Source organism: Monopterus albus, unplaced genomic scaffold, assembly GCF_001952655.1.
Source record: "Monopterus albus unplaced genomic scaffold, M_albus_1.0 scaffold105.1, whole genome shotgun sequence".
Lineage (NCBI taxonomy): Eukaryota > Metazoa > Chordata > Actinopteri > Synbranchiformes > Synbranchidae > Monopterus > Monopterus albus.
Window position 1 is genome coordinate 2,414,607 of NW_018127985.1, and position 25,914 is coordinate 2,440,520.

Consider the following 25,914-nt stretch of genomic DNA (forward strand, 5'->3'; position numbering starts at 1 on the left):
TGAATAAATGAAAAATCATGCATATGCTGACATATATTAATACATGTTAATAGGGTCATTATCTCTGTCACTATATGCTCATGTGTGAATGTGTAGTCATGTGGCCTTGTGGATTGGTGACTAAACGCAGTTGCAGAGACCGTGTCTCACTCAAAACCTTTTTAAATATAAAGCCATGGTTATTAATCTTTCATTTTGCCCTGTCTGAGTTTGTATCCAGGGAGACCATACATAAAGCTCTCCCTCCTTTTCTATCTGATATATATATATATATATAAAACACATGCCGAACAAAATGAATAGAAGAGGTATAAGTATTCCTGTTCCTATGAAGCTTAAGTATTTTTTAGCTTCATGAACTGCATAAAAGGCTAACTTTTAATGAACAATAAATAATATACGAACACATTTCTTGTCCTAACCTGAAATGTTCTCACTGTGCTTTCATGCAGAATTTGTTCCATACTTACTTGACAGAGAACAAGTAGATTGCCAGGTAGATCACATGAGCTGTCCAAATGGAATATGATAATGTTTCCATAAAAAAAAAAAACTCACAGGTTTAGCCATTACACTCTATTTTCTCCCCCTCCATCTTCTTCCTCACCTCTTTACCTTTTTCAATACTTCTTGCTTTCACTCTCTGTAGTCCCCCACCCCCCACCCCCATGGCGCTTCAGTAATAGGAGACTTGAAATCAATAGCACATTAGTCTGGCCGGAAACTCTTTTGGAATTAAATATGAATGACTGAGATTGCAGCTCTACCTGCTGCTGAGATAGATGCATGATGGCTCTTGGGGATGTGGTACCTCCCCACCCATTCCTCCTTCAGCAAACAGTCGAGCCATTTTGTACTGTTGCTACTGTTTACCACATCACTAGGCTACCTTGTTTTGTTGGCAATCAGTGTATTGTTTGGGTTGTCATTTTGTCCTCGGCACTGAACAGTGACCAGTCCAATAGCATAATTTGATAAAGCAAATGGGATCATGAACGTCACAAAGCCGCGACAGCTCGGGAGGCAAGAAGCATCAACCGGCCACACCCATCCTCCAAACACAGCAGCAGCACCATTTGAATATGAAAGAGCTCTGTGGTTATTAACAGATTGCATCTTACATTTTTCATTATTTCCTCCAAATACAATATGTGCTTTTTCTTTCATTAAGGTTTCAGAATTGCAGCTCTCTATGCTGATGCTGGAACTTTTTATATGTAAATGCTGTTACTTGTGAGTCTTCCATTTTCATTAACTGGTTCACTGTGTAAAGTTGAATAATTTCTTTTAACATGCTGTTTGGCTTAAAAGCATAATTTGCAAGGTGGTTGGAGAGTGCTGGCTGGTGGGAGGAAGGTAATATGAGACAAAAACCCACTGTGTATGCTTCTGGGAAATTGTAGAAGCTTGGGCACCAGTAAGCTAATACATATAGATGGTAGATGTATTTGTGAGCTATATTTCATCCCATCAGAGATGAAGCAGTTTGTGACAGATGGAGTGATATTGTTCCCCTGTACTGCTCATGAGTGCAGCCCCTCCTGCTTTCCCTCCCTGACAGATGTAGGGGGAGGACCACAGTGCACTCTTTTTTCTTTCAATTGATTTGGGTGCTTGAACCCTTAGGGACTGGAGGATGGCGTTGGGATGGGGTGGTGCTAATGGTGATGGGTGTTTAGTCACTTCCTGCTGCACAGAACCTGTAAAAGTTGGAAGCAAGTGCTGTAACAAATTCATAAACGTATTAAATGAATATCACTGCAAACCTGGAGCATACAATTGGATGTGTGTTATGTGCACTGCACCGAGTGGAGCTGGAAGGCAATGTTTCCATAAATCTTGGTTAGTGAGTGACAGCAAAGCATGCACCCAAGCATGTAATGTAGGCAGAGGAGAAAGTATCATTGCATATACTGGTAGCTAAGCCCTATATATTGCTGTCCACAATACTGCAACACATTTTCTTTTGTTTGATTTGATTTGAGCTGAATATTCTTTTTCAAGATCAGTGGAGAGGTGAATACAAGAGATGTAGGTTTGTGTGTTTTGAAGCAATTAAGCAGATTTTCAGTGATTTAGCAATGATTATTTTTAGCCACCTCCCCACTTCCCCCCTAAGTCTGACTATAAGATCAACATTAGGAGACTTAACATCTGTCTTGTAGCAGATGTGTCCTGTTGCTGCACCTCACTCTCTGTCCCTGGAGGGGAAAGGTCAAGACAGAAGTGAAGGTTGAAGATACTACATGTTTTCTTTGAGAGCAGCAAAGATGTGCATCTGCTTGGGCTCAGGCATGAAGATTATCATTAACATTATTGATTACAGTATTCAGTTTGGTGTAATTCATCCATCCTGCTTTGAGAGCAGCTAAACTTGCAAGGTCAGGAATTGCATATGTAGTCATTTTTGACATGAAAATGGTTTATCGCATAAAACCATTATCCTTTATCTTTATTTTCACTTTTACCTGAATGATAAATATACGCTGCCAGAGTAATGTCCTGGAAACAAACCCAAGTAAGAAAAAAAAAAGTGTTTAATGGTTTTAATAGGACTCCCTGATGGGGTGGAATAGAGAGGGGATGTGCCCTGGCCATGGGCGCGTGGCGGTGGAGCAGGTGGATGACAGGCAGCTGAGTAGTGGGCTCCAGGGGGAGGGGGGGGGGGGGTGGTGTCTGACACTCTCTCTTTTGTTCTTTGGTAACACAGCAGTGATGGTGGTGGTGGTGGGGGCTCTCGCTGCCGTGGGGGCTGGGCACTCAAACAATAGTGCCGATCTAGGAATTGAAAGCCGTCGATGAACAGAAAGGCAAGGAAACAGGCAGGGAAGGTGCAAACAGAAGGATAAAGCCAGCATGGGTTCAGCCCACTTATAGTAGGTGGGTTTTCCAACTACGCAAGGATGCTGCAATGTCACACAAACACACAATGTATCTGTCCAATAAAGTGACATGTTCATGGTATGTATTTAGAAATATATTCAGGTCAGTTTGATATGCTTGTATTGTATATATGAATTCTTGGAGAAGAGCAACATTTTATTTCATTACTAAATAAATTCATTATGGAAGGTACCAGTGTGCAAAGAAATAGGAATTTACTGAACCTTGGAGCAGCAGAGAAAGAACAATGAGTTTTAGCATTATTGTGAAACATGTCTGTATAGCAAGATATGGAGAATGTGAACTTCATTTATTTTCATTAGCAGAGTCCGTTGGCCACACCGATGCCTGCTGTGAGCTCTGATGCTGCTCTGACTACTGCTCCATGCATAAACATATATCCCAGAGATGTGTGTCTTTGCTTGGCTACAGCCAAGCCTCTGTCATGCAAGGTTAGTTTTGCCTTTGCCTCTATTTTTCACACATCTCTCCTATACAATTCATGCCATTCATTAGCTATCTCAGAGAGGATGGCTGGAGTACCTGCAGCAGCTCTCCAGGGTGCTGAATAGGTCGTCTGTGGGGTAGAAGGACTGAGCAGTGGGGGGGCTGCAGCAGCTAGCATGGCTATATTAATTCTTCATAGCAGCAGGGGGTATAGACTAAATGCAGGCAGAGGGGAGGTAGTTGTACACCTGCCATTATAATAAACTAACATGTCCTGTGTGAAGAGTTGCTGACAATGTCATTCTTCTTTTGCTCAAACAGGACAGAGAGAGGACCATGTCAAATGTAGTTTCAGACATATTTGTTTTATCTATAGCATCCTTATATGGTTGTTTGAGAATTTTGAAATCTGTACGTATTTTTGTGACTTTAAGTCACTATTGGGCAGTAGCCCAATCAACAAAGCTACATCAATTTCTCATGTCCTTGTAGAGGTCAAACTTGAAGACTGCATCTTAAACAATCACTTATGAAGCAAGGCTTTTTTCCAGTCATGGTGAACAGCCCCACCTGCTGGTCTAGCCTCTTTTGAGCAAGCTGTTTTCCACTGGAGGTAGGACATAATGCAAACAGTCCTCTAGATGTTGCTATTGTGTTTTGGTTATTTCTGAAATTAAACTTAGAATCAACAGCAGGACGTATTTATTTACTCCTGAAAGCAAAGGTGTGAATTAGAGAAATGTCAAATCCTGTCTCAAACAAATAAGATATTTCATACAAATTAGTTTTATGTGTGATGCTGTCAAAGCCATTTTATAACAGTAAAGATATAAGGTCTAAAACAGGCGTTGTTGCAACTTCTTTGACCTACTTCCTAAATTTTATACAGAAGCGAAATCCAAAACTGAGGTGGGCAAACGTGTTGCCAGGAATCTAAACCGGTCAGATGAGGTTTGTGCATGAACAGGCGGTGGATGTCAAACGAGTGGGTACAAATACGGCCGGAAGTAAAGTGATCATTTCTATGGCAATATAAAATTGGGATGCATCAATATTCAATTTAGAATTATTATTATTATGTTTTAATATAATCTTTTAAATGACGCTGCGGGATAGGTACCTTAAAAGTAGTGTATAACTTAGAGAATTTTCTAGGAAAGAGCATTGACTGTATATTGGGAGAGAACAATAGTTTTATTTTGAAGTCTCGCCGGATGTAGTACACTTACCAGGCCTGACTTGACACTAATGGCTGGGGTTCAGTCCTTGCCCGGTCCCAGCGTGGAGAAGGAAGCGGTTTGAGTGTCCGCAGCCCCCGCGTAGACGGGACAGAGCCACAGCAGGAGAATAGTTTCAGTTTGACTTCGAAGCGTTTCTTTATTGTTAGATGGGGCTGAGAAAAGACATCTACAATGACTGAAAGGCGGGCGTTTGCTCATAAAATCAGCCGGTGAGGTTTTAAGAGAAGTTATTGTTCTAACGTTACAATAGTGCCGCTAGCAGTAAGGTTACGTGTTTGAGTGACCTGCTGGACACACGGTACATTTAGCCAGTATGCTAGGATTTCTAAGATATCACTAAACCGGTTGGTATAAACACAGCTGTACTTTACTGCATTGTAAGAGGAGTTTACTGAAGCCACTCGCACTCTTATAAATGGTCTTTGATACTTTGAAGGGTTCAACCTCAAATGTACGTAGTGTGAAAAGAACGTCATCAGCAATAACTGGGCAACTTAAGGATAACACTGTTAAACTGAGGGTTGATGTAATGACTCCGTTTTAAAACGTAGTAATATCAAGAAATTACCAAGTGACATTAGGTTGTTTGGTTCTTGGCGTCGTGTGAACGCCTAGCAGCACTATGGCAGCAACCTGTTTCCACATGTTGGAAACTGGTTCTCCCTCTCTCTAACAAGGGTATTGTACTGAATGTACTGGGAATCCAGTATGTTGTTTTATACTAAATAGGTTTTGATCCGAGTCCAGGAGAAATCCTTAATATCTGTCAGATGGCTCTTGGAATAACTTGCTTTAACACCACTGGAGTGGAGCCAGATGTCTCCCTGTCTGGTTTTCTTATTGCACCAAATCACCTGGCAGTTTTCACCCCAAAGAAAACTGAACTTACGCCTGGTTTTATTTTGAGTAGTGTATTGTTTATATGCCTGTTGATCATAAAGCATCCTACAGAGTTATTAGCTTCATTTAACAGACATTCCTCAAGTCCTGTCTTTCCTCTCCTTAGTGGAACCCAGACCATTGTTTAGTTACGGATGCAGGAAAGGGTGGGAAGGGGGTGTTCTGGTTATTGCCCTTACAGTAAAAAGCTTTCCTTTTTCCTGTTTTAAATGGAGGTGTACAGATCCACAGAAACTGTTAATCAAAAATGTGATTCTTTCAAAGAAGGCTATGCCATCAGCAGCAGTTTAAAAAGACCCACTATAGGTTACTGTATCTTGGAGATGAGAAAGTAGAGGTCATAGGTCTTCTTCTCTACACTACAGTCCTTGCGTGTTGATGGCCTGAAGGTTTGAACCATGGCTATGTAATTAAGAGGACCAAGGTTTGGGAAATGTTTGCTATGCAAATGATAGAAGCGCACATTTTGTGGTTTTAGGGGAGCAGCTGCTTGCTCTCTCTGTGAGAGGATTGTGGGTTTTTCTTTCTGCTTTGTCTGTCTTTAGCCTCCCATTTGCTGTTTGTCCATAAAGGCCAGGGACAGACTTCTGGCTCTGTGCCTGCTCCCTGGAGCCTGCTCGCCACCTCTCTCATATTCGCTTGAATTCCTGTTTAGAACAGCTGCTGGCCTTCAACATCACTACTAGAACTAGATGCTGAAAACTGTGATGGAAGGAGGCCAGATGTCTCAGAAACTTAGCGCTTGAGCCAAAAGCACATAGACTTGGTGCTATGCTAATAGTGGTCTGAAAAATTAAAATAAGTGGGTGAAGGATTAAAATGTTTATGCAAATTTCTCTTGTTTTATAATGATAATTCGTTTGGGCTTAGTGTTTTTGGCAGCAGCTTTAGTTCTGGGATCCATATTTAAGATGCAAAAATTGGCATGATAACAGAATTATGCATCCACAGACACAAGTTACCTTGTATTTTATTTATGTTATCACACATCTTGACATATTTTTGCAGTTAGATTTCATAGACTTGATAGAACATATATACACTGTATATGTCTTTCTCTTGCTCAGGACAGTTGCTGCAGAGGTCAGAAAACAAGTGTCCAGAGAGTATGGCTCTCCTCAGCTGTCCAAGAAGCGAGGCTGCGCACACCACCCTGTGAGTCACCCTGGGTTTAATTTGTGTTGTTAGGTTGAGAATTTGGCTTAAGTTTGTAAGTGTAATTTTCATTAGAGCTGACAGCACACATGCAGGAAGATGATTTTGAAACTTGATATACCTGCTCTCACTCACCCATGTGTTTGACACCCAGGCATAGTTTTTGCATGGCTGCTCACTCACAGTAGAATAAGGTGTATTTACTAAAGATGCTTTGTTTTGGAAAATGTCACATAAAAGGACATCAGTAGTTTTTAATGAGCCCTGAAGAACTTTCAAATACTTTGCTCTGATAAAGAAATACTTGAGAATCCAGACATAGGTTGTGAAATAGAGACTGTTTAGTCATTGCAATGTAGATGTATGTCATAAGGGTAAAGAAGACATGCTAAAATGAGATTTAAGGTAATGTTAATGAGGTTCCTTATTAAACTATAATTTATATGGATGCATTAGTGGTTTTACATGCAGAAGGTTACTGCCAGTAGTTGTGGTTGTGGCAGATTCTGGTTTCACTATAACACAGAGGAAGGAAAGTGCTTTGTGAAATGTGAAATGATGTCAGCTGACCACATTGTTCAAACACAACATTAATCTTACCCCTTAGTATCTCTTTGACACTAACACATATTTTTTTTGTAATGCGCATATTCACAAGGCCACTGTATAAAAAGACAAACTTTCTTTTTAATGGCTAGGGGTGTAAAGATCCAACGATCAGACGCCCAGCAATCTGGTGTCATTGATGCAAAGTGTCAACAATGATATTTGACACTCACCCAGGCATATCCACGCATTTACGTTGATGCGCTGTTCTCTTTAAACTGGACAACAAGCTCCAGGTGCTGCGGCTAGTATGCTGAGACTGAAAATTCTCGCTGAGACGTGAGCAGCACATAAGCTACTGAAGTGTTTGAGCCGTTTAATCCGCACCAACTCCAACCTCAGTGCAGCATCGCTGTCTCAATACAGAGAGTGGTAGAAAAAAAAGAAAAAACAAGATGCTCAGTGACACCAGGAGCCTGATCAACCATTACAGATACCAGTACCCTGTCTGTGGAGCTTATGCATCATTAAATGCACCAGAGAGACGAAAAAGACTTGAAGCGTATTAAAAAAAACAACAAAAAAAAACATGTGGGTGTGGTCCAGGGGTGACGAGCATCTGACACACATATCTCTGAATTGGTCTGGACTGACACATTTGATAGATTGGAGTTATATCTGTGGTGTGACAAGGCAAGTGAAAGAACACTTTATACAGGTATGTGAATTGGCTTTGGCCTGTAAGCAGCCCCCCCAAAAACCCCCACAGGTAAGGTTAACTCTCCCATCAGAAACAAGTTGTGGGTGTGGAAGTATTTTGGATTAAAAAGAGCACACACAACACTAAGTGTGAATGTGAAGTTTTAAACAAAACTACTGCAATGTAGAAAATGTTTTTTCAGCTTTTTTGTTTATATGACATTGTAAATGCTTCCTAAGTGAAAATGTATGTTGAAACGTCATCATGGCTTATTAGGGTCTGCCATTATTGCCATGTAATAGCACAATAATTTTATGTTGATTGACAGTTGCCCCTGACGGAGGTAGTTGAGCCTGTGGATTTTGAAGAGTATGTGAGCAGTCATGCCCCTGGGGTGGAGCCCAGCCCGCTCAGACAGCTCATGGAGTTCCCCCAGGATGACCTGGAGCTCCTCCAGCTGGACAAAGAGTGCACTACACTGGAGCCCCCACTGCCCGAAGAGGAAGAGTAAGTCCTGCTGCTGATGACCAGCCCTGATACTGTAACACACACATCCCTCTATGCTCTTTACACTACCACAAACAGAGAGGATTAATATCACTGTAATGGAGGACAAACATCACGAGGAGATAGGAACAAAGCCTTCCTATCTGTGACACTGAATGAACTAGATATTAAAAGCACATTTTACTCAGTTATGAATATTTTTTTTCTATGTAGCTCACTGGATCCCAGGGTGAGAGATGCCTTGGCCATCTACACAGATGACTGGCTCATCATTCAAAGAAAGTAAGTGGTGTCAGTGGCAGTACCAGGTGAATTACCCTACAGTGCATGTTTTTATCTGTTGTGTAATAATGTGCACCACTTTTCCCATTCAGTGACTGACAGTAACATTATTACTGGGACAACCTTTTGTTTTATTCCTGTAGGTACCAGCGCTACAGCACCATATACACCCCTCACAGCTCTGAGCGACAGAGGGAGAGGCAGCGAGGGCTGGTCAAACAGACTTTTGAAATGGACGAGGTTGCTGAGCGCCAGGACGACCAGGTACAATAGCTAATGGTGATGTATAAAGGAATTGTTATCTTGAACAACGAGTGACCATCCATTCATTTTTGGGTCATTAAGCAAATTGCATTGATCTACTGTCTAGTGTTGCCTGGAGAAAAATCTTGAAAGGTTTATCATGCTCCTGAAACTCATATTATTTAATACCTGAACAAAGAGTGGGGTGAACAGCCAGCCGATGGAGCGTGTAACTCATTATGATGGGAAAGGGAGTATGTGTATATTCTAGTCAGTGAGTTGATCATGTGGAGAATGAGTAATGGATAAAACTTGTCTATTGTGCATGACTCATTCTTCATATGAATCATATTAAATGGGAAAAGGTAATAAGATAATGAGATCTCTTGCATATTGTTCTCATCTTTCAAAAACATCAGCACTGAGCACTTAAACTGTGACATATTTTCCTGGAAAAAAAAACACTGAACACAATTACCTCATCCCTCCATCTCCCTTCAGGATGACGCAAAGCGGCGGTCAGTTAGCCTTGATGAGACCCCAAGAGGCAGCTGGGCCTCCAGCATCTTTGACCTGAAGAACTCCTCGCCGGATGCTCTCCTGCCGTCTGTGCTGGAACGTACAGCTGCAGAGGACATGGACCGCCGCAATACAGAGGCACGCCTGCAGGGCCGCCACAGTGACCTGCTGGGCCTCTATGCTCCCCCAGATGAGGTTAGTATTTAGACCAACCTTATCTACCCTTGACTTTATCATAAATGAGTAGTCTTTAGTTTGTATTAAATACAGTGTCTTAAGCTTTACCCACTTAGTGCAGGTTTTCATTTTGGCTTTGGAGCAATTCTGCTGAAATGATCTTTTTTTTTTTTAATGAAAAATAATATTAGGCTACATCACACAGCAAAGGTAATAACATTTAATGAGTGAGTGACTGTTAAACCTTCATCTAGGAATAAAATAACTAATAACACCTCTGCTAACAAATTGTCTGCAAGTAAAGTAAGCTTTTAACAAACGACTAATTGGACAAATGCGGCAGTTTACACTTATAATGATGTATTGGATGTAACACTTGTTTGTCTGAAATACAAATAAACCCTAGTAGATAATATTTGCAGCAGTAACAGCCAGGGCTGAACAGAGTAAAGAGTGCAACCACTGGACAGCCAAATGCCATCACCATAAAACCCAGAGAAAATAACTTTCCATAACTTCCAAACAGATTAATTGCAGTGTTATCTCAGAGCAGTTTCAAGTACTGAGTACTTGAAACTGCTATCAGCAAACCACTCTGGCAAGTACATCTACTTGCCATTTGTTCAGCTGAGAGTAACTTTATTGATTGTTCTCATAAAGTGAATTCCCACTTTTAAAGAACAGTTTGCTTTTCTTTCCTCTCAGGTTCTCCTTTTCTCGCTCCATCTTTCCTTTTATTTCTGTACACACAGTCGTTGATGCTACGTTGCCATGACATCTTTGTAAATATTATGCTTGTGTGTGTGTGTGCATTGTACATAGCGTTGTTGTCTGTGTGGCAGGATGAAGCAGTAGAGAGATGCTCTGTTCCCGAAGTACCCAAGGAACATTATGGCCAGCGGATCATGGTTAAATGTCTGTCTCTGAAGTGAGTAACATTTAAAATATAACGTGACATTTATATTTCCACGCTCTGATTCATTATTAGACATGCCACCAATGCTCTTTGCTCTTGACAGTCACTGTATATTTTGTATGTTTTTCAGGTTTGAAATAGAAATTGAGCCAATATTTGGCACTCTTGCCCTCTATGATGTCAAGGAAAAGAAAAAGGTATCTTTCTTTCTCCAAGTAGATAATTTCTTTATTTGCTATAATGTGTGTTCTTCCAGTGACTTTCATTCATACCACTTACGTAATGCTGAGCTCATGCTTGACTAATTGAATTTCCCCTGTCTCAAAAAGGTCAAAGTGGTCTTGTGGTTTAGATCACTGACTCAAAACTGAATTAAAATCCCTTGATGTCCATTTCCATTATCATCTTTCCTTACCCCCACCCCCCTTTGTTTCCCATTTATCTCAATCTTCCCTCTGTCAGATCTCTGAGAATTTCTACTTCGACTTGAACTCGGATCAGATGAAAGGGCTGCTTAAACCCCACACACCTCATGCAGCCATATCCACACTGGCCCGTTCTGCCATTTTCTCCATTACATACCCTTCTGCTGATATCTTCTTGGTCATTAAGGTAAAACCTCCACTGGTACACATAATAATCTGACTGAAAATAGATTTCTTATTGGCTTATACAGAAACTTGTCCATTATTTAGCATTTAAATGCAACTTATAATTGCACTAATATTACATAAAGGATAATGGCCTTTAATCTTGTGTATGTACTTTATTTAAGCTTGAGAAAGTCCTCCAACAAGGAGACATTGGAGAGTGCTGTGAACCCTACATGGTCATGAAAGAATCTGATTCCTCCAAGGTAATGGAGCAAAAATTTGTTTTAAACTGTTGCAATGCTTTGGTCTGGCAGCCAGTATACACATGGGACCCTGTCAAATCACAAGCATTACTCAACTCTGTTTGGGAGGCTGTAATATTTACAGTGTTGTTTGCCTGGTCAACTCTGTCTATTGCAAATATTTTAAGCCTGTCTGTATCTTTGATTTTTGTTTCATCATATCTCTTCGACTTTTGTCCCGCTTCAGCACAAGGAGAAGCTGGAGAAGCTGCGTCTGCAGGCAGAGCAATCCTGTAGTCGTCTCGGTCGTTTTCGCATGCCTTTTGCATGGACAGCCATTCACCTTGTCAACATTGTCAGCAGTGTGGGAGGTCTGGATCGGTCAGATTCTGACTCGGACTCTGGTAGTGTTGACTCCAGTCACACCGTTTGTTTCACACAGTTTCCCAAATACACATAATTCAACTAATTCCATTAAAATTTATGCACTTGCCTCTCTAATATTATATGATTTGTCTTCCTGTGAGAGCGAAAAGGTCTTGGAACATGGAATGAAAGAAAGAAGAAGGGGTTTGAGCGGATGAGTGTTGGGGATGATATGTGTAACTTTGCCACCTTCCGTCCAGCAACGTTGACTGTCACCAACTTCTTCAAACAGGTCAGACTCTGTCTAGAGGTCTTACTTAGGACTCACTTTGTTGTTAATGTTCCAGTTATCATGACCGTGATGTATAGTTGGTAGACTACCCATCTGTTTTTTTAACATTGTCACTGTTACAGCAAAAGGCAAGAACCCAACTGCTGCCAAATAGTATGATAACAACAGTAGTAAAGATACAGATCATGACCTGCAGTTTCAGTCACAAATATTATTATTACTATGTGTATTTTAGTAGTAATGTTAGTTATAACTGTTCTGTAATGAGATTTGTGAAATCACACTACATTCTCTGCTCTTATATTTGTGTGTGTATGAAGGAGGGGGACAGGATGAGTGATGAGGACCTCTACAAGTTTCTGGCAGATATGCGCAGACCGTCATCTGTTCTGCGGAGACTGAGGCCCGTCACAGGTGAGCACGACCTTCATTCATAGTGAAGATTTTTATGTCATATCTGAATTCATTTCCAAAGGTTTACAATTTGTCAGAGTTTTGTGTGTGTGTGTGTGTTTGTCCTGCAGCCCAGTTGAAGATCGATATCTCTCCAGCTCCAGACTCGCCTCATTACTGTCTGTCACCGGAGCTGCTTCATGCGAAGCCTTATCCCGACTTGCGTGTTCGCCCAACCAAAGAGGTGTTGGAGTTTCCTGCCCGCTATGTATACACACCGCACACCACCTACAGGTGAGTATTCACCTGTCAAAGGTAGACACACAGGCACATTGTAAACTGAAATGCAGCAAATATTCACTCATCCCATCACTCCATGCACATGTCACTGTGTTTGTTGGGTGATTCATTTTTGTCAGAGCCACAGTATCTTCTGCCAATTAAAGCTCTAGTTTTAAGCACAGCAGGTTCTGAATTTCAAATAAAATCTTTTTTATTGCTATCATTGTTTTGTAAAAGATATAGATTTAAAAAGCTATTAATTTTAAGTTTATTTGATATATGCACTCAAAAATAACCCACGATACTGCCTGGTGAAACAAAATCTTTAACAGCTTTATTTAAAAGAGTCTTACAAACAAGTTTATAAAGTACATCAAGTGAAACAAAATAAAAAATGTTACAGCAGAAATGGATAAGACCCTAAACATCAAGGACATCATCTAATAAAAATGCTACCAAAATATTTTCAGCCTATACAGTAGAGCTATAGCATACACAAAAGGTTGGAAGGGAGTGCAGTGATGTTACAGATCTGCAGAGTTGAGATCTGGGTGGATTTAAGTCATTCTGACCTGTGTAGACTGGGAGACCTCTGTGGTGAAACCTGATTAAACATTTATGTCATAGCGTCACTCTGGAAGAGGAAAACAAAAGTAAAAGTTTAATGAAATCATCAAAAGTTAAAATCTTCAGATATTTTAAGTGATTTACCATCATCTGTAGTTTGGAGAGTTGCTCATTCTGAGTCTCAATATCGTCTTTCTGGAACTCCATCAAATGCTGTAAACCTTTCAAGATGATGGAGTGTTCCTTTGCTCTCTCCTAAAAACAGAAAGGGTTAAGTTAAAGTAACCTTGTTACTGCATGCCAGGAAATGAATGACTGTATGTAAAGGTATGTATATGTAAAGGTGCCTAGTGCATTTGCATTAACCAAAAGTGAATGTTGACAGGCTGATGTGACAGTGATGGCGACAGACCTTAACGTAAAGGCTTTTTCTTTTGTCTGGAAGTTGTAGCTATGAAGAGAATTTCAGCTTTGTGTTACCTGCAGCTCTTTTATCCTGCTAGGTACAGAGTTGTTGAGATGCATCTCCAAACTCTTCACTTTGGTCTTCAGCTCCACCTCTTCCTGCTCCATGCTGGCCAGCCAGTCTTTAATCGTCATGGTCTGAGCCTGTTGCTTGGCCATCTGGGCCTGTCAAAAGATCATCTGCCCAGATTATCCTCTTGTCCACCAATGATCCCACAGCAGCTGGTAGCTACCTGTCCCATAGTGTAACATGCTGACACGCTCACTCTCTTACCACAGATAAGAGTTTTATTTATCCCTATACCAGTGATTGATGGATGAAGTCTTACGAAGGGGTTGGCTTTATTTCTCTTCCTGATGAAAAACACTTTTTGGAGGAGGAGTTCAAGCAAAGCAAGTAGAGTGACATCTAATGGCTTGTAAACTTGAGCAGCTCTTAAAGACCAGAACCAAAGCACTACAACACTTTACTCACAAAAGTTCTGCTTTCTTGTGTCTGTGGAGCTGTATACACAGATAAACACTGAAGTTTAATTTGATGGGACTTTAAATCCTTGATATACTTCCACTGTTCCTCTGCACCTGCATTTTGAGCCTTTAGATCTGCAGTTTATTTGTAATTCTCAGTGGTTATCTCCCTTGTAATTACACAACAGATCATGGAAAATCTCTTGTTTACATATTTTTGTGTTTTCTTACCTGTAGCAGCTCTATGACTTCTTTCTTCTGTTTCTCTAGCTCGGCAGTTTGCTCAGTGTGCTTCTGCAGCTTCTGAAGAGTCCTCTCGTGGCTCTTCAGAGTCTGGCTAATTTTAGCTATCTTTGCCTCAGTGGTCTCAGAAACATAGTTAAGAGATTCACTGAACTGTATGACACCATACATGAGCACGTTGATTTCGTCCTGTGGCGTGACCTTGTCTTCCGTCTTGCCAGTCTTTCTGAGCGGACCTGCATGGACTGCTCTGAGGCTTCCAGCCAGGCAAATCAGGCACAGGCTCCACATCATCTTGATAACACGTGTTGCTTAACTGAAGTCTAGTCGTCCGGTTCACTCAGTTGTTCTGAGGTTTGTTTGCTTTTTTTGACAATCCAGCCAATTACGGAGACTGTTTCGTTGATGTAAAATATTATGAATGAGGAAAAGAAAACCTATAACATGTATATTGGTCTGTCACAGCTTTGCAGAAGGTAGAATAGCCAGAATGCCACTGAAAGATGAATTTAGAGGGTGGTCACTGCACCCTGTTAGATGGATGTGTATGCGCATCCCCATGGTAAAACATTAACTCAGCAGTGGTTCAATCACAGGTCTTGTTTGTGACCTTACCTTGTTTAACCCCTGAGATACAGATTTGGACATTTAGGTCACAAACGCATGACATATTTACATACTCGTAACAATAAATGTAGCACTCTTGTGCTTGCTACTGAAAATATAAGCTTTCTTATAAGGAGGATCTCAATATGCACAGTAAATGTTATTTAAAATTTTTGTGCCCATGGCATGCTTATTTCTAGCCATTTAGTGTTTAATCTTGGCTATCTATAGATTAGCAGGAAGCCAAGACAACACACAACCTGAGCTGTGGCTCACGAGGTAGGGCAGTCGTCTCCTGACCAGCAAGTTGGTGGTTCGACTCCCGGTCTCCCCGCATGCCTAAGTGTCCCTGAGCAAGACACTGAACCCCGAATTGCTCCCGGTGGCTTGATTAGCGCAGTTGTGTGGCAGCTGTCGTCATCGGTGTGGGAATGTGTGCGTGAATGGGTGAATGGTGGTATGATCTCCCTGTAAAGTGCTTTGGAAAAAAGCGCTATATAAATACAGTCCATTTACCATTTACAAACAGAAAACACTGACAAATAAGCTACATTTTTAACAATGACAATTCCTCAAATCCTACCTGACATGTTTGAGCCAGAATATGAATGTGGACAGCACGATGAACCGCAGTAGCATTAAGTAATTTGAATTTCACCTCCAGTATACAACAGTACATGTACCCATGAAAAGAGATTTGCATCACTCTAAACAAAGTGGGTAATTGAGAAAGCCTATATTTTAACTGGCATAATGCAGACATAGTAACTTCTCCAGCCTTACAACAATTCTCTCTACAGAAGCAACACATTAACAGACATGCAACATGTGTGGTTTCTGTTAACTTACATTATGTCCCACTGAGTCGTGGAAACTTCATTCATTTTCAAATAGCTCCAAGGTCAGTAAATATATCCCGTGATCACTGCATCTTCTCCCACAAATCCCCGGTGACTACATACATTCCCAACACTGACAATAGCATCATGGATCGTTAGAATCCTCTCGCCAACCCACAACACATCCCATGTGGCAGACACACTGGCCTCAAGCAGTCAAAACTAGCAGGTACTGTGTTCCAGGGGAATCCAGCACTGATGAGCTGATCATTCACCACCCTAGGGTGCTTCACTGACCGGCTGCCTTTTAAGTTTCCAGCTGCTCCATTCACACCACGTTAGTTCCATTCAGGTAAACAGCGAGTCCCTGTACATGAACATTACTGGACATGCAGTAACCTCAGGCCCTGTATTTTTCCAGTCACAAAGCAGGCAGCAAGGAATAACATATCCACAAACCACATGCAATCAAAGAATCCTGCTTTTAGACAAGCTGGCATGAAGTCGCACAGCCAGGAGAATATGACCATTCAAGGAAATCTGTTGCAAAAGACTTTACACCAAGAGTTCGCAAGACTTAATAAACAGAGTTGCTTCTGCATAGAAGTACTAGAACATAGGTACGCCTTGTTTTTTGAGCTTTTAATGACGTTTAAAAAGGTAATTCATCATTGTAACACTGTAGATAAGTCAGAAAACACAGACAAGCATATCACGGGCATTTTAAAGATAAGTAATTTTGTGGTAAGTCATTGACTCTTAACAAGTGGATAAAATTTGCTATTTCAAAATATGAACGAAAGTTACCTCTAATGTTTGATTTGGAGCAGAGCTAAGGTAACTTTCACCAGGCAAACCTAATTGCTGGGTCACACTCTTCCCATAAACAAACAAAAACTCAGTATCCTTTTCTTTTCTGGGAATAAGACTATTTAGACCTATGTGTTTTTGTAGGTTGCAGGAATGATTGATGCAAAGTGATATGCAAATTATTGACAAATGTTGGACAAAACTGACAAGCTCAAACCATGGATTGACATAAACTGTGTTCCTTTGACTCCTTCATAAATTTGCAGGTTTTTTTTGTTTTGTTTTTTTTTGCCCTGTCCTCTCACTTTTTCATTTTCTATTCAATTGTGGAAATTGTTTAAAATCTAATGTGAGTACAGCCGTGGTCATAAAAGAACTGACATTAAGCTGTTACTGAAAAGGTGACATTTACTAAATTAGTGGTGGAGTGTACACATGGAATATGGAGCTATAAAACCTGTGAATGAGACACTGACACATTAATCTATGTCTTGCATTTCTATTTTCAGGAATCTGCTCTATGTTTACCCTAAAAGTCTGAACTTCAGCAGTCGCCAGGGATCAGTGCGGAACATTGCTGTGAAGGTTCAGTTCATGGCAGGAGAGGACCTCAGTCAAGCTTTGCCAGTGAGTCACAGTCAAGGATAATGAAGTGACTGCAGTGTTCTCAGGAAAATGTAATTCCAGTCACAAAGAACAGCTGGAGGCAGTGAAATACTATATAATATCTTCTTAGAAGAGTGCACTTCTTCCAAGTAGCATATTTTATGAGTTATGCCATCGTTCCACTGCCACCAGGAACTGTATTGGGCCAGCTAGCCAGCTATTGGACCAGGCTGCTTTGCCACAGTACATGCTTGTGTTTCCATGGAGACAATGTGAGCCTTGAAAACACTGCTAACCCTAACCCTGTGTCATGGTGCCATCTTCTGCGGAACCACAAATGATATCAACAGTAGGCGCGCAGCAGAGCAAACACGGGTTTGACAAACATAGCGATTGTATTGGCTTCATTTATTTCTTCATAATGCGCTGCCATCTCCTTTTTCTTAAAGAGGATGAGTCTCTTCCTTTAGCTGAGACACTTGTTTCTCAAGTTTTCTCTCTGTCGATCGGAATGTAGTGACATTGGTGGGGGAGTAGCTATAGGACTTGCTTCTAAGCAGGCTCAACTATCACACTTTTTAGCCTGGTTTCAGCCTGGGCATGGTCCATTTCTGAGACAACACAAACATGCAAACCCTGGCATGGTATGGGTCTGGCACGGTTCTTGGTGGCAGTGGAATGATGGCATTACAGAGTTAAGGCAAGTCCAGCAAACACTCAGTTATGCCAAAGATGCTACTAAATATACTGCATGGATATTGTGGTCAGAGACGGTTTTAAAGCCTACAGGTGACACGTGTTCAATACCTAAGTATATTCAGAGTAGTACTTCAAAATGATTGGTTCAGATAAATTACAAAGAACACTGACAGACATTATAGTCTGCCATACATTATAGCTTATTTAGGCTTTGTAGAAGATTTTAACAAGGTAAGAATTATATCATGGATTGCAAACTTTTAAGGCCAAAAAAAGAATTTGGAGGTTTTACATTTTAAATCAAATAGTTACAGTGCAAAAGTATGGTTTATATACATAGTGAACAACACTCAGACCTGAAAACCTATTGATGGCAAAGTTCTTAAAAAAAATTAACAAGACTGCAGTGATGATGACTGTGAAAAGAGTGCCTCTGATTGGTTATGGAAAAACTGTTTGTAATGTGTCACTTTGACCAGGTCATATTTGGGAAGTCAAGTTGTGCTGAGTTCATGAATGAGGCGTACACTCCTGTCATCTACCATAACAAGTAAGGCTCAGTCACTTGTCCCTCTACTGGCATCTTTCCAGCTTCTTTTCTTTCTCTATCTTCTTTAAACATTGTGTTTAACTCTTGCCCTGAAGGTCCCCTGAGTTCTATGAGGAGATAAAGATGAAGATTCCTGCCAATCTGACAGACAACCACCATCTGCTGTTCACCTTCTACCACATCAGCTGCCAGACCAAACAGAACACTCCTCTGGAGACCCCTGTTGGCTACACTGTGAGTACACTCCTTCAGCTGGCCCACATTTCATATGTCCACCCACACTTCACTTATCCTAGAGCTCCTTCTATTGTCTTGCCATCATTTTCTGCCTGCAGTGGATCCCTTTGATGCAGCATGGCCGACTACGCACCGGCTCCTTCAGTCTGCCTGTCTCTGTGGAAAAGCCTCCTCCTAGCTACTCTGTACTCACCCCTGATGTGAGTGTGTTTAAAGAGATGGTGTGAACATGAGTTTGCCTGCCATCACCTATTCCTTTGTGGTGTCTTGGTGTTAAACGAGTTGGATGTTGCTTTGTGGCAGGTTCAGCTCCCAGGCATGAAGTGGGTGGATAATCACAAAGGAGTGTTCAATGTCGAGGTGACAGCGGCCTCCTCTGTTCACACTCAGGTATGTTTTTCTGCTTTTTTATGTGCTTTTTCCTGCCACCTTTAAAAGCCTCTTTGGAATCCGGTTAGTGTTACTGTTGAAGTTTATTCAGCATCAGCATCCATAGTTTCATAGTAGAAAGAAAACAACAGTAAAGCACATTACTGACAATGGAGACAGTGACAACTCGGTAGTATTTTCATTTATATCTTCACTATGCACATGTATTTACATTTCCTCAGGCTTGCATGCAGTAGTACACTGTATGTCACGTAATTTTATAACATGCTATGTTCAAAAGCACAGAAACGTTGGATCTTGTTTTTAAACTTTTTCAAGAATGTAGAAATTGTGTTACCCAGTTAAAAGCCAGAGAGTATTCATTGTGATTGTACGTCTAGGACCCCCACCTGGATAAGTTCTTCACTCTAGTGTATGTTCTGGAGGAGTACTCCTTCCCCTTCCGCCTGAAGGATGTTATCATAACAGAGGCAAACATGGAGGGGGAGCTGAAGACCAGCATGGCTGCTCTAAGAGGGGCTCTGCTGGATACATGTGTCAGGTTCCTGCACCAGCTGCTGAGCAAGCTCATTCAGCTCATCGTATACCCACCGGTCATTGCAGGCCAGATTGGTAAGTGAGTTCAGAGGGAGAGCCATTTTACAATCAGCTGTTCTTCTGGAGATTTCAAGTGCACTTCTCAGAACAGGGCTAAAGTACAAATTTTGATCATTTGAGTTGCTAATGTGATAAGGATAACTGTGATGATCATACTTTGTCCTTGATGATTTGGGAAACATAACTATTTAATTTATGCATCTGTCACAACCTGGCTCAAAGGAGGACAAAGGAGAAGAAATTACTCAAGAGTTATAACTGAACTCAAGTTCATTTTACAGAATTAAAAAGGGAATTGACTTATAGGCAAGCTAAAGACAACAAAACCTGGCAGCATGGAAGCCAGAGGATAGACCAGGACTAGCTGAATGCCACCAGCTTATACAGTGCAGCTAGACCAGGTGAGCTGAACCAGAATCCACCACAGGCTCCTCCTCGGAGGGGCTTAATTAAAGAGGGTCCAATCAACTCTCCTGGAATTGGACAAACAATGTTAATTTACAGGTAAAATTGGTATTCCATACTGAACCACTGTGTTTTTCTGTCTCCTGTCCCTCATAAGGAGAAAGGTTGAATTGCATGTTACCCCACCCATACCATCCTCGAGCTTGTCATCTGCAATACCGTATATTTATCTTCTTGACATCTACAACTAGAGGACACCTCTGTGAGACTAGAGAGGCACACAAACAATATTATAGTGGGCAAAAGCAGAAGTAAAGGGTAAAGCAGAACAGTGTGGCACAGCCCATAAAACAATTAGGTGTGTGTGTGTGTGTGTGTGTGTGTTTGAAGGTCATCTCCACAGCACTCCAAAGACTGCAAAGGGACCGTGTCTACATCTAGACTGACTGCCTGCCTGACAACAACAAACAGGAGGGCAACCAACCCATCAAAATCTTCATTAGTTTAGCTACTGTGGCATATAGTGCACGACAGATCATCAAATATGCCAATTGTCAATATAGTTACAATTGTGTTAATGTTTTGAAGAATTATGATTGCTCTCTTATAATGTGGTCATGTTTAACCTACAGTGAACCTGGGCCGTGCTGCCTTCGAAGCTATGGCTTTGTTGGTCAACCAGGTACACAAGAACCTGGAAGGTAACCAGGACCAGCACAGCCGCAACAATCTGTTGGCATCCTACATCCATTACTGCTTCCGCCTGCCCACTGCCGAACCTACAATACCCCCAACAGGTGAGCAAGTGTCTGATAAGTGAGAAAAGCTGCTTTAGTTGGACCCCTGACTGCCATTTGATTGGATGTATCCCTGTTGATTTGCTAACATATGCATCCCTTCCATCTCCATGAGTAGCAAGCACTCAGTCCTACGAGATGACTATGCAGTACGCCACCTTATCGAGAGCAACAGCCCGCCCTAGCAGCCTGCACCTGTCTCGTTCCAAGAGTATAAGCAACTCCAACCCTGACCTGGCCAGTACACCAGTTACTCCTGACGAAGAGGTGCAAAGGATCATGGGGAGCAAGGTGAGCTGCACCTGTCTTTGGAAAGCTGTCATATTTATTGGAGTCACAGAACCACTGCTGCAGTTATTGTGTATATAAGTCCTGGAAAAGCCATTAAGTCCTGTTGATGGTCATGAAAGCAATTAAATACTGTAAAATCATCTTCTGTTTTGTGAGAACTCTGCGCCAGTGTGTTAGCTCTAACTTGTGTACTCATCTGCATTAGTTGTTTAAATTGCAAAATGTCATATTTTATTTTGTGTGGCTTTAAAAAGGTTTTGTAGTTAAGTAATGAATTACCAAATTGTTTGCAGTGGGGATTGCGACTCATTTTCTTCTCTAGTACATTAAACAGAAACAGCAGCACCAAAGTCTGTTTTTATAGGACCCCTTCTTTCATTCTCCCACTTTTTATTAATCCTATATCAGTGTGTTATTTTGTTACGATACTGCTACCTTCTCTTGTCTCCCCTCTCGTCACAGCAGATTCATTAATGTAAGAACTCTGTGCCAACATTTAATGATGCTGTTTAAGTTAAAGATGCTTTGTGCCTTTTCCCTTGTGTTCCAGCTGTTCCTTTGTTCTCCCCTCTCCTGCTTTACTTTCTGGTTTTAGCTTCACTTTTCACTCGCCTGTGCATTAATTACTCTGCCTTTATTCACTGTGCCTTTGCCTTTTGCCGCCCTACGTGTTTGTGTGTTGTGTGTTTCTTTGGTGGCCTATGACAGGGCATTGACCGCTCACACTCCTGGGTAAACTCTGCTTATGCCCCCGGGGGCTCCAGATCTGTGCTACGCCGGAACCCAAACTCCAGCTGTGAGCTCAAGCAGGTGCCAAATGTCTCCTCCTCACCTTCACCACCTCCATCCTGAACCATCTCTGATCAACTCTACCTCAGTTCTCTAGGGCTGTAACTGTCTGCTTCTCACTCTGCTAGCCACGTCTTACTTGTCACACCTTTTTATCAATGACTTCACCCTGTCTGCCCTTTACAATCCACCTTTTTACTGCCACTTAACAGACTGTATCGGTTGTGTTAGAGTGACACAGATTTCCTACCAGCCTTGAACTCAGAGTTCTTTGAGACTTCTCTGGCCATGCATCCATTTCCATTCATCCCTTTTCACATAACTTTTTCCTCATGTTTGTATGTTCACCTCACCCTCACTCCATGTCAAGGCCAATGACCGCAGCAGCAATCGCATGTCTGCCATTCTGGACAGCATGGCCTTGTTTTCAGTTCCCACAAGGCAGATTACCAAAAAGGTAAAACTGGCATTTACCATAACAAAGGAACACACTTTGATGGTCTAACACTCATCAATTTTCAGTGTCATTAACTTTCATGGTCATTCATTCATTCATTGTGTCTATGGGTTGATGTCAGGTTGTCTTCTTGATGCACTAACATTTAATAGTTCATTTTCCTGAATATTTTGGGACTACATTTGTGGCAGAGGTAATGATACATGTTAAATTTATTATTACTACCAGTGCTTGACTTTTGTGTAATCGTTTTAATAAAGCTTCTTTTCAGTTTTGATCAAGGCCCTGAACTGAATACTTATCAGATAGTTGCACCGATATCTTTACAAACCACAGTTACACTTAACGACTAGCACTTTTTGAAGATGTCATCTTGATACCTCATGTAGTTTCTGAAATTGTTTATCTCATGCAAGCTAAAACTTGTGTCGGTTCATGTCTAGCTGCTCCATGAGGAGCTGGCATTACAGTGGGTGGTCAGCACGAGCACAGTGAGGGAAGCAACCCTGCAGCAGGCCTGGTTCTTCTTCCAACTTATGGTCAGTATGCCTTTGTACATTAGCAGTGATTTTACATATTATAAACTGTCTAAATCCAAAGAGCTTCTACCAGATTGCTGCAAAACACTCACAACACCAGAAGCATTATTATATCAGAACAGGCAGAATTTTCATTGGCTCACCATGTTTTCATATTTGTCCTCTCCTACAGACAAAGAGCATGGCCCATCACTTATTCCTGAACTCAAAACTGGAAGTTCCCAGGCGTCAGCGTTTCCCAGACCGCTTTGTAGATGACATCGCTGCACTTGTGTGTGCCATCAGTGCCGACATTGCTAGCCGATACCACAAGGTACAAAGCCCACAGAGCTACACCACTGGAGATTCGTGAACCATATTGCTTAAAAAGTAGGGCAGCACAATTATGGCAAAAATCCTAATCGCTACTGTTTTGGTCAATATTAAGATCATGATTATTTAACACAATTACTCACTGATTTTGGAAACATTATGCATTTACTGAACTGAAAAAATGTCTTAACGGTTTTTTTTACTTTAGATGTGATGCAACTGAAAAAGTATTTCAGCTACCTAATTTTGATTGACAGTTCAGAGAAAATTACTTATTACTCTATATTTATTTTACAAATAAAACCTACTTCAGGTTAACGGTATTGCCTATCATAACCTAAAGAATCACCCAGTCTGCTGGACTCACCATGACACAGCCACATCTCTCTCCCGCTTGTTCATAACAATTAGCTACTAGCTTAACAAACTGGCGGTGAATGACAGAATGTGAGCAAACCTGAATTATCACTTCTCTGCACGTTTATGCTCATTTAGCAGGTGTTTTGATACATTACTCTTATTGACTTATTAAGTGAGATTTTATTGCATGTACAGTATGATGACAAGCTTGGGTGTTGTCACCTCGAGTAATGTTTTACTTCACTCAATGTGAGACAAAACGAGAGCATCATTGCGAAATGGAGTGCGGCACAATAATCGTTTTATCTTGGCTATTTTGTTTTCATAATCATTGGAAGTTAAATCGTAATTGAAAATAAAATATGATTAATATAATTAATCGTCCAGCCCTAAGTGTTTCATTGCAGTGAGCTTAGATATTTGTTTTTATTTTATAAAGAAAGTATTTTATCCTACCTTTTGCATTAATTTACTTAAGTAACCTAAAGAACACTGAGAAGAAAAGGTCGTACTTTGTTTTCACCACTTCCTAATTCTGACATTTTCTTCCTTTGTTTCTCTTTATGAATATTTCCCTTCCTGTTTGTCAGGATGTGGAGCTTGTGGAGAGGTTAAACAGCAGTCTGGCCTTCTTCCTGAATGACCTGCTTTCTCTCATGGACCGGGGCTTTGTGTTCAACCTCATCCGCTCCTACTACAAACAGGTGTCTGTTACTCCCCCTCCCTGTTATCATCCGTTATCATCCAATATCAAGCATTTTAAATTCCAGTGCTCCCACACACATTTTAAAACATCTTTTACTGTCTCACACAAATTTGTGTGTTGAACAGATTGCCAACAAGCTCCACACAGCACAGAACCCCAGCACTCTAAATGCACTGAGGATGGACTTCATACGTATTGTCTGCAGCCACGAGCACTATGTCATCCTCAACCTGCCCTGTTCGACTCTCAGTCCTCCAGCTTCTCCCTCCCCCTCCACCTCCTCCACCACATCACAGGTACTGGAACAGGCTGGGAAATTCAGATGCATTGCTGTGTTTACCAATTTCTTTTTCAGGTCTAATACAGCTTGTGTTTGCTTACTGGTGGAACAAACTGCCACTACTGTAGGCTGAATAGGATTTCTTGGTAGTGTTTCTGTAATTGTTTTCTATACATTTTTTGCTGTTATTTTTGTCTTTTGGGGAAGGTTAATTTCAATCTGCTGTTACTGCCTTCTGCCATAATCTTTTATTCTTCTGCTCATTATCCATAGAGTTCAGCATTTTCCAGTATGGTGCAAGACCAGGGTGTGGCCACCATGTTTGAGCTCTCCGTCCCTTTTCGCCAGCAGCACTTTTTGTCTGGCCTGCTGCTTAGTGAGCTCTCTCTCATGCTTGATCCTGATGGAGAAGGGTGGGTTTTAATAGTTGCATATGTTCAATTCAAGAGTTTCTTTTAGTTTTCCTACAGAGTCATCAGTTTGAATCTTAATGAAGTCGAGCTTAAAGTACATGTGTGCAGTGAGAAACAGAGCAAATCTTTTCTTTTTTTTTTGTTTGTTTGTTTTACCCAAAGGGTTTTCTTCCTACATAAAAAGGCCATTAGTGCTGTTCACTCCCTGCTGTGCAGCCATGATGCAGACCCTCGCTACGTTGACCCTCAGGTCAGAGCCCACGTTGCTCAGCTCTACCTGCCCCTCATTCCCATTGTTATGGAGACGTTGCATCAGCTCCATGACTTCTCTGGTCAGCAAAACATATATGCAGTTCACTAATGTTGTTTTTCTCCTCCTCAAGATTCTTGTGCTTTATCTCAAGTATGATTGCACCTGAGAGTGCTTTACTTCTTTCTTTGTAGACTCCTCGCCTACTCGGGTCCGCTCAGCCTACGCCGATGATGCTGACCCAGACAGTAGCAACACTATCAGTCAGTCTGTTGCCATGGCGATTGCCGGCTCCCCTTTGCCACATGCCAAAGCCAGCTCATTTGCTCTGCCCATTGTGGTGAGTGACAGAAGCAGGGGTCAGACTGTTCCCCCGGGCCCTATGGACTGACAGTTCACAGATCGGCCTCTGTGTGGGAGGCTGCTGCCGCAGTTTGATAGATGATGACTCTGACCTTCTTGTTACACCCTACAGACACTCATTCAGAAGGAATTTGCATTCTTTCCATTTTCTTCTTCTTTTCTAAAGTACAGTAACTGCTCCTCTTAGCCTG

At 41.4% G+C, this 25,914-nt stretch overlaps 1 protein-coding gene across 5 annotated transcripts in view; it reads left to right on the plus strand.

The window, feature by feature from the left end:
- Positions 1-4,598: 4,598 nt before the first annotated feature.
- The window catches only part of dock6 (dedicator of cytokinesis 6), a 29,513-nt gene continuing 8,197 nt past the window's right edge, over positions 4,599-25,914 (plus strand). Inside the window, exons 1-31 of one of the 5 annotated variants that reach the window (XM_020610359.1) lie at positions 4,599-4,780; positions 6,539-6,626; positions 8,201-8,379; positions 8,593-8,661; positions 8,805-8,925; positions 9,406-9,618; positions 10,443-10,528; positions 10,647-10,713; positions 10,979-11,128; positions 11,292-11,372; positions 11,599-11,755; positions 11,879-12,009; positions 12,330-12,423; positions 12,534-12,696; positions 17,192-17,309; positions 18,467-18,537; positions 18,633-18,771; positions 18,873-18,974; positions 19,078-19,164; positions 19,545-19,776; positions 20,799-20,963; positions 21,082-21,254; positions 21,963-22,064; positions 22,414-22,500; positions 22,944-23,039; positions 23,212-23,352; positions 24,302-24,415; positions 24,543-24,713; positions 24,971-25,110; positions 25,273-25,442; positions 25,555-25,700. In XM_020610359.1, the coding sequence (XP_020466015.1) occupies positions 4,743-4,780; positions 6,539-6,626; positions 8,201-8,379; positions 8,593-8,661; positions 8,805-8,925; positions 9,406-9,618; positions 10,443-10,528; positions 10,647-10,713; positions 10,979-11,128; positions 11,292-11,372; positions 11,599-11,755; positions 11,879-12,009; positions 12,330-12,423; positions 12,534-12,696; positions 17,192-17,309; positions 18,467-18,537; positions 18,633-18,771; positions 18,873-18,974; positions 19,078-19,164; positions 19,545-19,776; positions 20,799-20,963; positions 21,082-21,254; positions 21,963-22,064; positions 22,414-22,500; positions 22,944-23,039; positions 23,212-23,352; positions 24,302-24,415; positions 24,543-24,713; positions 24,971-25,110; positions 25,273-25,442; positions 25,555-25,700 (3,891 nt within the window). In that variant the 5' untranslated portion in view covers positions 4,599-4,742. The other 4 variants (XM_020610360.1, XM_020610361.1, XM_020610362.1 and 1 more) reach the window with 4 other exon arrangements.